At 46.0% G+C, this 12276-nt stretch overlaps 1 protein-coding gene across 1 annotated transcript in view; it reads right to left on the bottom strand.

Moving 5' to 3' along the window:
- Positions 1 to 2065: 2065 nt before the first annotated feature.
- Positions 2066 to 12276, bottom strand: part of col22a1 (collagen, type XXII, alpha 1) — a 47333-nt gene continuing 37122 nt past the window's right edge. Inside the window, exons 50-65 of the mRNA XM_084484780.1 lie at positions 11644 to 11697; positions 11418 to 11471; positions 11090 to 11143; positions 10918 to 10971; positions 10439 to 10483; positions 9694 to 9747; positions 9400 to 9453; positions 8879 to 8932; positions 5130 to 5201; positions 4949 to 4984; positions 4799 to 4843; positions 4355 to 4534; positions 4160 to 4226; positions 3732 to 3914; positions 2880 to 2957; positions 2066 to 2468 (exon numbers count right to left, since the gene is read on the bottom strand). Coding sequence (XP_084340906.1) covers positions 2275 to 2468; positions 2880 to 2957; positions 3732 to 3914; positions 4160 to 4226; positions 4355 to 4534; positions 4799 to 4843; positions 4949 to 4984; positions 5130 to 5201; positions 8879 to 8932; positions 9400 to 9453; positions 9694 to 9747; positions 10439 to 10483; positions 10918 to 10971; positions 11090 to 11143; positions 11418 to 11471; positions 11644 to 11697 — 1278 coding nt within the window. The 3' untranslated portion in view covers positions 2066 to 2274. The remainder of the gene's footprint in view (positions 2469 to 2879; positions 2958 to 3731; positions 3915 to 4159; positions 4227 to 4354; positions 4535 to 4798; positions 4844 to 4948; positions 4985 to 5129; positions 5202 to 8878; positions 8933 to 9399; positions 9454 to 9693; positions 9748 to 10438; positions 10484 to 10917; positions 10972 to 11089; positions 11144 to 11417; positions 11472 to 11643; positions 11698 to 12276) is intronic.

The raw sequence follows: 12276 nt of genomic DNA on the forward strand, positions 1-12276 counted from the left end.
AAACCATAGCCCATAATACTCATTCTGTCATGAAATGCTCTCATCAGCTATAGCTGATCACTCTCTCTTTTTGCGTTGTGTGTGTTATGTTGAGAAGGAAATCAAACAAAAAACACGTCCCCTTCTAAACCTGGTTTGGTTATTTCCAACATTCCTGTGAGATTCATTTCACCTTCGACCATGTTCCATGACGTAAACCAAAGCTGCAAACAAAGCGGGACAAAGCATCCAACAATGTGTGTGGGGGGGGAAGTAAATGAGACAAGAGTGAACCTTATGTTGTGATGGGTTTGGTTAATAGATTTGACATGACCTGAGATCAGGGGGCTTCTCAGTAGGTCTCATTGGCCCACCAGAGATGTGAAAGACACATCTCCAGAGTGGTTAGGCAAAGCTCCCCATCCCCATGCAGCCTCACTCCAGCCAGCAGGATTCTGGGAAAGAAACGCTTCCAATTTCCGTCCTAAAGGAGCTGCATAATAAAGCCTGTGTCTCTTCAGGAGCAAGAACCCCTCTGTGAGGCTCCCCAGTCTCTGTTCAGTAAGCCCCAACCGGACACAAAGAAGGAAAATGGTGCTTCAAGAGGTTACCCAAAGGGTAGATCAAAAAAATTTAAAGAGGAAGCAAGGTGCCCCACACTCACACTTCCAGATTTGAAAAAAGATTGCGGCGGCAAAGGAAAGTGTAGCCATCGACAGAGCAATCCTAACTGTTTTACTCAAAACAGGCCGATGTTCAACGGTGCTTAAAGATTAACACAGAAGGCTTTCCTCAGCTATGAGAAACAAACACTTATTTATCTAATCTGATTGGCTGGAGTCTTTTTTTGGAGGAAATCTATTGCTCTCCATCCAAGGCCAGACAAGATTCATCGTGAAACAAGAAACTAGAAGATCTGGATGGTTTATCATGTCTAAAGTGACGTGTGAAGTTTACTCCATGTATGTTCGACACATGCTGAGATGACTCAGAGTCCTGATTTGAGTTAGTTGTTTTGTTATCCTACCCTTGCGTGACATGCATCTTTGACCTCATTGATACCCATGGTAATAAGCACATGGCAAGACAAACATTTGTAATTCTGGTGTATTAGGCTATATAGTTACACAATTTTTATAGCATTCTTAATTCCAAAACAATAATTTAAAATGACATAGTTGGCCTGACATTATAACATCCTCATCAATCATATTTATTTTTTCTTAATCTTCGTTGAAGATTGACTGCATTATGAATATGCTACTCATAGGCATATCATACAAATACAAACTGGTCTCCATGAACGAAAGGTTAGCACTCCAAAATATGTCATCTTAAATGGACAGAATAACAATGATAAGAGATGGAGACCTTAACCCTAACAGACATCAGCACTCAATGCATTTCTAAGACAAGAGGTTTTGGCTTCACTTCCAACCGGATCAGGCAAGAGATTGCAACCAGATCTGCTGTAATCAATAACTGCAAGAATGATAAGGCAAGACTGGTATTCATGGCAAAACGCAAATCTGAGTGTCTGGATGGTCTCATGAGGCTCACCCCCCCCCTCTATTATAAAAGTAGAGAATTACTATGACGAGAAGTTAACACAATCCACAGCTAGGATCCTCAGATCAGGGGAACATCAGGGTGATGTGGATTAATGGGGTGTCATGCTTTCAGGAGAATTCTACTGCTAGGAGATCGGTTCAAACCATTGGGATGTATGGGAAAGATGAAAGATCAGTGAGGTCCAGAATCTCCACTCCAAGGGGCTGAAAGGATCCGTGGCTCAACTTAATTTCAAACTGTATTGCCCCATAGGACCGGGGAACATAATAAAGTGGAAAATAAAAATAAAATGACTATTGACTGATGCATAGTCTACTGGAACATTGTAGAAACGTACTCAGCTGCCCTCTCTATCCATCGTAATGTTCATTTTTAACACACCAATGGAGCAATTCCAAAAAATCTGTGTAGCCAAAAGCCCCCCCGCCCCCCCCCCCCTCCACTGCTCCTCCCAAAGGAAGAATGAACACCGGGCCGACGGCACAGGCCTCAGCCCTCCACCGTGAGGTTATCATCATCGCTAAAAAGTAAAAAGTTCTCAATTCATATGAACACACACCCGGGTTCATGAATACAGCTGGACTTCAAGCTCTTCGTATTTTTCGTGTGTGTGTGTTTGTGTGTGTATGCATGTGTGTGTGTGTGTGTGTGTGTGTGTGTGTGTGCGTGTGCGTGTGCGTGTATGTGTGTGTGTGTGTGTGTGTGTGTGTGGGTGCCTGTGTTTTAAGTCCCCTTGGTGTTCTTGGTGTGGGGTCTTGACGCCATGCTAGCGTAATAAGCGCACTGGCTGGGGTCGCACTGGCCGGTGGGTCCCGGGGGCCCCGTCTGTCCGTGGGGGCCGGGGTTCCCTGGCTCTCCCTGGGTGCCCACTTGTCCCGGGCTGCCGTCTTTACCGTAGCCAGGCAGACCAGCTGGACCTGGGGGGGGTGGGGGGGGGGGGGCAACAGCTTTAGTTTCACCAACGTTTCACCAACGTTTCACCAACCCTCTACAGGGACACACGCCGTCTGCCGTCTCATTTTATGGACATAGCCAAATGTTAATGTTAATGCAGTTCTCAATTTGCCTTCCATTTACGGCCTCACAGGCCTCGCCTCGCAGTCGGATCAGGATGTATTTACAGTGTGTTATCTAATGTCAGCACTTAGCCGATTGCAGGTGGCAGCATATAATGAGGTGCCGATAAGCGGCAGGGGTTTCCATCTTTTCGCTACAAATTTGTGTTTGCCTGTCCTTTTGCCCGAGGGCACGGCGGTTGCGTCATTCAGAAGTGTTTCCAGGTGAATACATTTCTACGAGACAGCAGCTGGTTAGGGCCTGGGTGTTACCTATAGGACCGGCCGGTCCTTTCTCTCCTCTCTCCCCGACGCCATTCTCTCCCTTTTCTCCTCTGGCTCCTCGTTCACCTGGGCGGGAGAACAACACGTTGGTCTACGGGGTTCGGTTCACACTTACTGCTCACTTAATGCCTGATAAAGAGGATTTATCGCTCAGATCCAATCTTTTTGTTCATATTTTCTGGTTTTGTTTGTTCACGTTGTTGATCCAACGTGTCAAGACTCCAGTATGAACTGCTCACAGTCCAAACGGACCCTGTGTTCAAAAGGACGATAACAAAGAGCTCACACGCAGCAGAAGTAAAGGTGGAGGCCTCTGATGTCAGTATGGTGGTTTGATTTGTATGTGGATACGCAGTAGTGTTCACACGGTGTGGTCATTTTCACTGCCGAATGTTATTTTTATCAACTGATCATTTATTCCTTTAAATTTCTTAGGTAGTTCAATTTGTCAACACGTAAAACATATTTGTACATTTAATAACAGAAAAAGGGAAAGTACAATAAACGAATTGACTAATTGTTGATTGTTGAACTAATAATGAGGTCCAAAGCACACAAGAGTGATTGTGACCGAGATGTATTTTTTCTCAGGCTTTTGTATTTTGGAGGTAAACAAATGGTCTGTGTGCTTTGGGCTTCACACTCATACGTCTTGACTTGTGTTGGTTACATAAGTGTCTTCCCAGGATCGGTCGCCCACGCTCACAAACCCAAGGCCCACAGAAAGCCTCCTCCTCTAGACGGTGCTGGAGCCGGGAGTGAACCCGAGCTCTGTCCCGAATGATGTGCCCTGGGCTGGACGGACCAGGGTCCGACCCCCCCCCCCCTGGTTCTCCGTACCTTTGGGGCCGTGAGGTCCTCGGAGGCCCTCTCCTCCGTTCTGACCGGGCATCCCCTGCTCTCCCGGGGCCCCCGGGCGGCCCTGAATGCCGTCCTTCCCCGGCGTCCCCGGGGTCCCGGGCCGCCCCGCCGTGGTCTTCACGTGGGCCGGCTGGATCTGAGAGACCAAGTAGGCCAGTTTGGCTGCGCCCGCAGACACACACACACACACACACACACACACACACACATTGTTAAAACATGGATCCTCAAAAACATAAAAATTGACACCTTGCCACAAAATGTGTTAAATCCTGCAAGTAATGATTATAATAATGCACTATATTTACATAGCACATTGAAAAAAACATTAAAACGGAGGAGGTATTCAGCCAAAAGCCGAACATGTACAATGACGAAATGCAACATAAACCGAGTGCGGGCCTTACAGTCCAACTGTTTACTGAGCTCTTCCTGGATCAGTCGCCGCAACTGCTCCAGAGACACCGACTCTCCCTGTGGGAGTGGAGATGGTGATGCCACCCGTTAGCCATTTGTGTGTTCAAGTGTTAAAAGTTGTGCGCGTTTGACACGCGACGACACCCGAGAGCATTTGACCGTGGCCTCCTTGCGGGATCACTCACCCTCGGCCCTGGCGTACCAGGGTTACCGGTCGTTCCCTGGGGCCCCGTGGGGCCGATGTCCCCCTGTGGGCCCGACATGCCCATCATCCCGGTGTGGCCCTTCCTTCCCGGGCTTCCAGGGTTACCGGGAATGCCGGACTCCCCGTTGTGTCCTTTATCGCCCTTGTTTCCCGGGTCGCCCTTCACGAGGGGGACAGTGTGTTATTGACCTCTGACCTCACCGGTGAACCCTGCTTGTATGGATGGCTGCATTAGCTCTTAAGCACCAGAGCACAAACAGCGTGAGTTTAGATTCATATTTGGAGCGCGATCCCAAGAAGAAACAGAATCGTGTTTTAATGGAGCGAGGCACACGAGGATGTAGCAGGCTGCATATTTTTGCTGGCTTCGTATCGGACTCCAGACACCGTTTCCGTCCGTCTTGGGACTGTGGTGCATACTCACCCTGTCTCCCTTGATCCCGCGGTCGCCCACGCGGCCTGGCATCCCCTAAGAACACACACCCAGGGAGGACACGGTGTGACGGAACAACAAGTCCTTTAATCGTTAACCACTCAATCGTTGACAATCGGCTGACGTCGGAGCGTCCCCTACCTGTTTCCCCTCGGGGCCCAGCGGACCGTGTGGACCCTGGAGGTCAAAGGTCAAGTTAGCTCGGATTCGTAAATCGCCACAAAACACAACACAACACAACGCAAAAGAAGAAGGGCGGGGCTCCGGTGGGAGACGCCGTGCCCACAACACGTGAGGGAGTAAGAGAGAGTGCAGTACTTACGGCGGGGCCTTTGGGGCCGCTAAACCCGGGTAATCCAGGGTTGCCGGGCTCTCCCTTGTTTCCCATAAGACCCTGTGAGACAGCAGAGACGTTCATCACGTGGCACGGGACTGAGTGTGAGTGTGTGTGTGTGTGTGTGTGTGTGTGTGCGTGTGTGCGTGTGCGTGTGTGTAAGTGTGAGTGTGTGTGTGTGCGTGTGTGTGCGTGTGTGTGCGTGTGTGTAAGTGTGCGTGTGCCTGTGTGTGTGTGTGTGTGTGCGTGTGTGTGTAAGTGTGTGTAAGTGTGAGTGTGTGCGTGTGCGTCAGCGTGTGTGTGAGTGTGTGTGTGGGTGTGTGTGCGTGCGTGTGTGTGCGTGGGTGCGCGTGCGTGCGTGCGTGCGTGTGTGTGTGTGTGTGAGGGTGGGTGCGTGCGTGTGTGTGTGTGTGAGGGTGGGTGGGCCACCATGCACTTGGACTCTGAGAGCAGCCATCATCACGGAGGCGGATTGGGCTAGATTAACATTAAGCTTCTGGCCGGGATCGACGTGTGCCACTTCCGCGGATCAAAATCTCACAGAGGAATCTTGCGGCTGGGCGGGACCAGCTGCAACCGATTAATATTCATATTAACACGGATCCTGCGGCCAGGCTGGGGGGCTGGGCGGGTGCCAGCCACAGGGTGATGGAATTTCCCATCAAAAAGGCTTTCCGGACATAAAACCGGAAAGCCTGTGTTTGATTGGGAGTAATTCTAACGTTATGTTCAGTTTCTCATTCTAGAAATTATTTTTTTTAATTGAAGCTGCAGTGGGCAACATTGTTTTCGTTCAGTTTTATTGGAATTTGATCTCATTACGGAACCCTCAGGGAAATAGGGTTTGGTCAACAAATAGTGAATGAACAAGTATGTCTCTCTCAATCACGCGGGAGGATAGAGGAAGGGTTATTTTATGGCATAACCTGAAAACATAGCCGACTACAGTTTTAACATAAGTAGTAACAAACCATTGTCCATACCCAAAGACAGGAATACTATGAAATGTATCTCATCGTCGTTACTCCTATTGACGAGTGCAGAGTTGAGTTTGATATAAAAACGAAATGAAACATTGTCATTTAGATCATATTTAGATTCACACTTGCTGGTCAACAGTACTCTTGTAACTTTAACCTCATTTTGTTGACTGAATAATACACTAAATGAAACCAAAAAGACAGCACCATCTATAGGACAACAGTGTTATTGCAGGTGTTTATTTAATTGGTGGTGTAGAAAGATGAGGACTATTTATGAGCCAATAGGATGAATGGTTGAAAAAGGTACATCTAAGATTTCTCTGACGCTGTGTCCACCTAGCCTGCCTTCTGTCATCTAATTAATGGACTTTTCCAGCAAAGCTAACTTTTCCAAAGATACACAGCTTATCAGAAATGGGCAGACACAGCACAAAGCAGAATATCTCATTACATCTGATGTTAAGACCTCAATTAAATGTGTGATGAGGTCTTATTATTGAACTGTTTCACGAAGAATACAATAAAATTACCCAATTTCACATCTCATTTCACATCTCAATCTGCCTGGCTGGCTTTTTCTACTCGCACTTAATTAATATGGATGGTAGTATAGCATAGAATGTGCCAAAGGTTTGACTTATTCTGTAAGATCTCTCTGCTTGGTCTGCCACAACTCCTACTCAATTAGTAGGCTCTTATGCTCACTCTTCAGAACGCAAGAACAAAACTCAGTGTGAACAGAAGCAATGCCATCCACCACAACAGACAGCAAGAATTGTAAGGTTGGACACAACATGAGGATTTTAGTGGATATATATATATATATATATATATATATATATCTCATGCGAAACCAACGATATTCGAAACCAACAAAACCAACAATATTCCAAGCAACTGTCAATCCCACCCACATTCCAATCTCTTACAGAATCACATTGTGTGCTTGTAGAATTACTCAGAGGAGGGATGGCAACTGCACTCCAAAAGGGTCAAGGCATGGATTTGTGTCCATTATAACTTTGTATAGAGGCAAGAACATAAAGTAAGACTTTATGTTGATCTAGTGCTGGATGTGGACCTGTCCAGTTGCTATATATTAATCTCTGCTGGATTAATAATCTGCTGGATGTGGACCTGTCAAGTGTAACTATATATTAATCTTAGTTGTTACTAGACCTGTTACTAGACCTGTCCTGTGTAACTTTATATTAATCTAGTGGTGTAACTGGACCTGTCCAGTTTAACTATAGATTAATCTAGTGGTGTTACTGGACCTGTCCAGTGTAACTATATATTATTTTAGTGGTGTTACTTGACCTGTCCAGTGTAACTATATATTAATCTAGTAGTGGATCTGGACCTGTGCAGTGTAACTAACTATTCAAATATGTACCAAAAGCAATGAGTCCAGTTCTCACACCCTGTTATGTTTGTCCCTCATATATATTATATCATACATTATTTATTTATTTAATTTGATTTAATCTGTATTTAATAGTTTATTTGTCTCTCTATGCTGTTGTGGCAAACAAATGTATCCTTTGGGGATCAATAACGTTTTTACAGACATACTTATTTGAGTCATTGAAACAATAAATTCACCTTGCAAATAACATTAATCAAATTCTTCTTCAGGAGGACAGAATCACTGTGTGATGAAGTGTTAGAGTGGCGGGGTCTTTGGATGTTTTGACCGTCTGTGTTATTGTTGACAAAACCAAAATGATCCACTTTTCAAGAAGTAAAAAAACATCTGATATAAATGACTACCAGATTGTTACTCTAAATAGCAAAGCGATTGAGAGAGTCACAACCTTCAAATACCTGGGCTTATTCCTAGAAGAGAATCTCTCTTTCGATCATCACATTGGGTGCCTTACTAAAAAACTAAGGATGAAACTGGGTTTCTTGTATAGAAATAAATGTTGTTTTTCTTTTGGTGCCAGGAAGAAAATTGTCCAAGCAGTGATTTTATCTGTTATTGACTATGGAGATATTTTATATATGCATGCAAATTCATCGTCTCTGAAAATGCTAGATTCTGTGTACCATGCAACATTAAGATTTGTCTCTGACATGGTTTCCGAACGCGCCATTGCAAGTTGTATGAGAAAGTTGGTCTGTCTTCTTTATATACCCGTAGAATGGAACACTGGTATATGTTTCTTTATAAGGCAATTTTGCATGAACTACCTCCTTATTTGTGTTCTCTACTGGCTCCTAGAACAAACAGTACTCGTTTCACGTTTCACAGCAGTTTTATTATGTATAACGTTCCTCGGACACACACTACGTTCGGTGAAAGTGCTTTTAAATCTTTTGCACCCTCATCTTGGTGTAAGCTACAGGATCACCTTAAACTGGAATCCCAAATCACCATGAACAATTACAAAAGCAGGATTAAGGACTATTTTACCACAAACTGTACATGTCCGGTTACTGAGCACTGACTTACTGACAAATGGAATTGGTGCTTTACTGGGATTTGTCTTATTGTGTTTTGAGTCTTGTATTGTATTTTAAATGTGAATTTTGTTTTTTAAATGTTAAATGTGGAACTTTTATGTTTATGCTGCTTTCTTGGCCAGAACTCCCTTGAAAAAGAGATTTTGGGGAAAATTTCCTGGTAAAATAAAGGTTAATAAAAAGATTTAAAAAATAAATTGTTTGGCTGTCACATTGCGGATCAGGCAGCATTACTCGGGCCGCACGGCGAGATGCAGCCGTAACTGCTGGCAACAGAAGACTCACCGGAGTACCAGCGGCTCCTGGTTTTCCTGAGGGCCCCGGTTCACCTGGTTTGCCCTGCAGTGTGTGAGAGGAGACAGCAGAGGAACCGATAAGAGAGAGGGCCATGGCCGTGTGTGTGTGTGTGTGTTTGATATCTCTGATTATGTGTGTGTGTGTGTGTGTGTGTGTGTGTGTGTGTGTGTGTGGGTTATCTCTATGAGTGAGTGAGTGAGTGAGTGAGTGTGTGTGTGTGTGTGTTTGATATCTCTGATTATGTGTGTGTGTGTGTGTGTGTGTGTGTGTGTGGGTTATCTCTATGAGTGAGTGAGTGAGTGAGTGAGTGAGTGAGTGAGTGAGTGAGTGTGTGTGTGTGTGTGTGTGTGTGTGTGTGTGTTATCTCTATGAGTGAGTGAGTGAGTGAGTGAGTGAGTGTGTGTGTGTGTGTGTGTGTGTGTGTGTGTGTGTGTGTGTGTGTGTGTGTGTGTGTGTGTGTGTGTGTGTGTGTGAGTGTGTGTGTGTGTGTGTGTGTGTGTGTGACTCACCGATTCCCCCCTTGGCCCCATCAGTCCGTCTCCACCTGGGGGGCCCGCGGCTCCCTTTAAGACCACAAACCAACAGAAAAAGGAGAAGAGAGAAAGCAAAGAGACTTTATTAGCAATCAAGCCAAGTGTGATAATATATATAAACACCACGGCCATGTCATGTCCAAATGAGAGACAGGTATATCAATGAATATCAAGGCTCATTACACTCTAATGAGACTAAACCAATGGAGGTTTGTAGTAATCAAGGATCTGGCTACTGAGTATCCCAGGACTTGGATTTGTTGTACTTACATCTGTTCCAGGTTTCCCATCACGTCCAGGCAATCCCGATTTTCCATCTTCTCCCTTGTTTTTCCCACATGAGAAAATGAGGAGTGATCCAACAAAACTGACTATCCCTTCACACCCATCTTTGTCTGTGTGTTATTATACAAGGTCATTGTTTCTCCTCCCTACGAATCCAATCCTAGTCACAGTAAATATTAATGTGATGCAACTGATCAATCAACCTTCATTTTGACCTGAACGTGTGTTTGTGTGTGATATCTGATTGTGTGTGTGTGTGTGTGTGTGTGTGTGTGTGTGAGATATCTGATTGTGTGTGTGTGTGTGTGTGTGTGTGTGTGTGTGTGTGTGCGCGCACGCGTGCCTGCATGTCCGTGCGCGTGCGTGCTGTCTGGGTGTGTGTGCAGATAGGCAGAAGGGGGGTGGGGGGCTGCAGCCTGCCTCGCCTTCACCCAATCGGGGGGGGGGGGGGGTTGGGGGGGGCGCGGTCGTAATGAGCCGTGCTATTGGTCACGGCAGACTGCTGGTAGACCTGGGGCTGAGCTGGCTGAAGCAGACACAGAGGAGGGAGCCGCGCGTAGCGCCGGAGAAACGGGCCACTTCTCTGACATTTAGCATCGAGGGGAGGACGATGTCGCCGCCTTGACATTCGGGTGGGGGGGTGGGGGGGGGGGGTGGGGGGGGGGGGGGGGCAGCGTGACCCAGGTGTTGCGGTAATGAGCTGCTAATTGAGGCTGATTAACAAACTGACCTTGGATCCCAGGGGTCCGGGCTCGCCACGGTGGCCTTTAAAACCCTGCAGAGGGAAACAGAAGCACCAAATCAACTCCCAGGCCCCGGAACCGGGCGGATTTGTCCTACAGTGTGTAATTAAAGCCGGTAATGGCTGGCTGGGCCGGACCGGATGTCGTCTGTGTGTGGTGGTCAACCTAAGTGAATCTGCTGTCTCCGACACTATGTCCACAACTGATAGACAATTGTAGATGAAATGTGTTTGATTGAGTCATCCGTATCAGTTAGCATTTCTCTCCACAGAGAAGAATAAAGATTACTTCACTGACTCACAGTGATTTAGTAAATGACTTTACTATACGGACCATAGTAAGACTGTGCCTGTTGGTGAACACTGCATAACCTTGTGAGGCAGACATTTTGGATTGCAAGACAGAAAGTCTGAACAAATTTTTATAAAAAATAAAAAAAAACGGATTGCGTCGGTCAATCACGTACTGGCATTCCTCTGAGTCCGGTGTTGCCCGCCGGTCCGGGATCGCCCTGCTTGCCCTGAAACCACAACACACGTGATTACGGTTATACACGCTTTGCAACGTCGTCCACCTTCATTCTAACAATATCCTGTTCATACATAAACAGCTGTGTTGTGGTAACAGCTCGTACTTACAGACTCGCCGGGTTCACCGGGTCGGCCGTCTTTCCCCATTTTGCCGGACTGGCCCTGCACAACAACAACAACAACAACACAAACACACACACACACACACACACACACACACACACACACACACACACACAATAGCCTTTAGCATTTAGCATTTTCTCTGCTTCAATCATCGAATCTGCTAGTGTTGTACAAAATGTTTCCTTAAATAAATAAATATGTGTTCACTAGTAAATGTTATTTGGTGTTCACTAGTAAAAGTGCAGGAGTTTGGTGTTCACTAGTAAATGTGAAGGAGTTTGCTGTTCACTAGTAAAAGTGTATTTCCTACCATCATCCCAGGAAGACCAGGTGGACCCTGGATACCCTTGAGTCCCTCTTTACCCTAGCAACAAAAAAGAGACAGACAGACAACAACAAAACAAACAGAGGTCATCGCTAAGCCATGACTAATGACTACTAACACTGAGACGTGATGACCTTCAGTTGTGCTACAGGAATGACACGTTGGAATAATAATATCTTGGTTGGATATAAAATGCAGAGTGGAGACTGACCTTTTCTCCGGGGGCCCCTGGGGGGCCCAAAGGACCAGGCGGCCCGTCGTTACCCTGAGCCAACGAGAAACAGAAAGTGTAAGCATTGTGGGACAGCAGATGATTGATGTTGAGGAATCCCACTAAAAACAGGAGCACACTAAGGTGCCGATGAACAAAAACCTTTTCAGGCTTTAAACCGTGAGGCACTTGACTGCCTTGAAAAGAGGAGTGCGCCGCTTCATCTAAACCTACGATGACTTTGGCCGCCTTTTTCTTGAGTTGGCACATTTTTAACTCTGGGCGTCAGGTCAGCAAGCAGACACCTTCTTTCCAATTCCAATTACAAAATAGCAAGCTGTTCAAAAGCGGTGGGTTTGACCGGGGGCCTTCATTTGGTTGATCTTCCTGAATGACGCCAGCCACAGCGAGTCAGAACCCTTAGTAGTAACAACCAGTGTTTCTGCACAGATCAGTCTCCGACCCCGTTGGTTGGATTCAACATTCAGTGCAATTAAGGTCAAGATAAAGCGAGGCCAAACAATGTTTCACTATGTCATTAAATTCCCAAAGGATTATTTTGGATCATGAGTCAGCAACCAGCGGGTGTTGTCCCGGTTCCCAGGGAAAGTATTGTGATATATCAATCATCCC

This window comes from Micromesistius poutassou (assembly GCF_964030765.1).
Source record: "Micromesistius poutassou genome assembly, chromosome: 20".
Classification (NCBI taxonomy): Eukaryota; Metazoa; Chordata; class Actinopteri; order Gadiformes; family Gadidae; genus Micromesistius; species Micromesistius poutassou.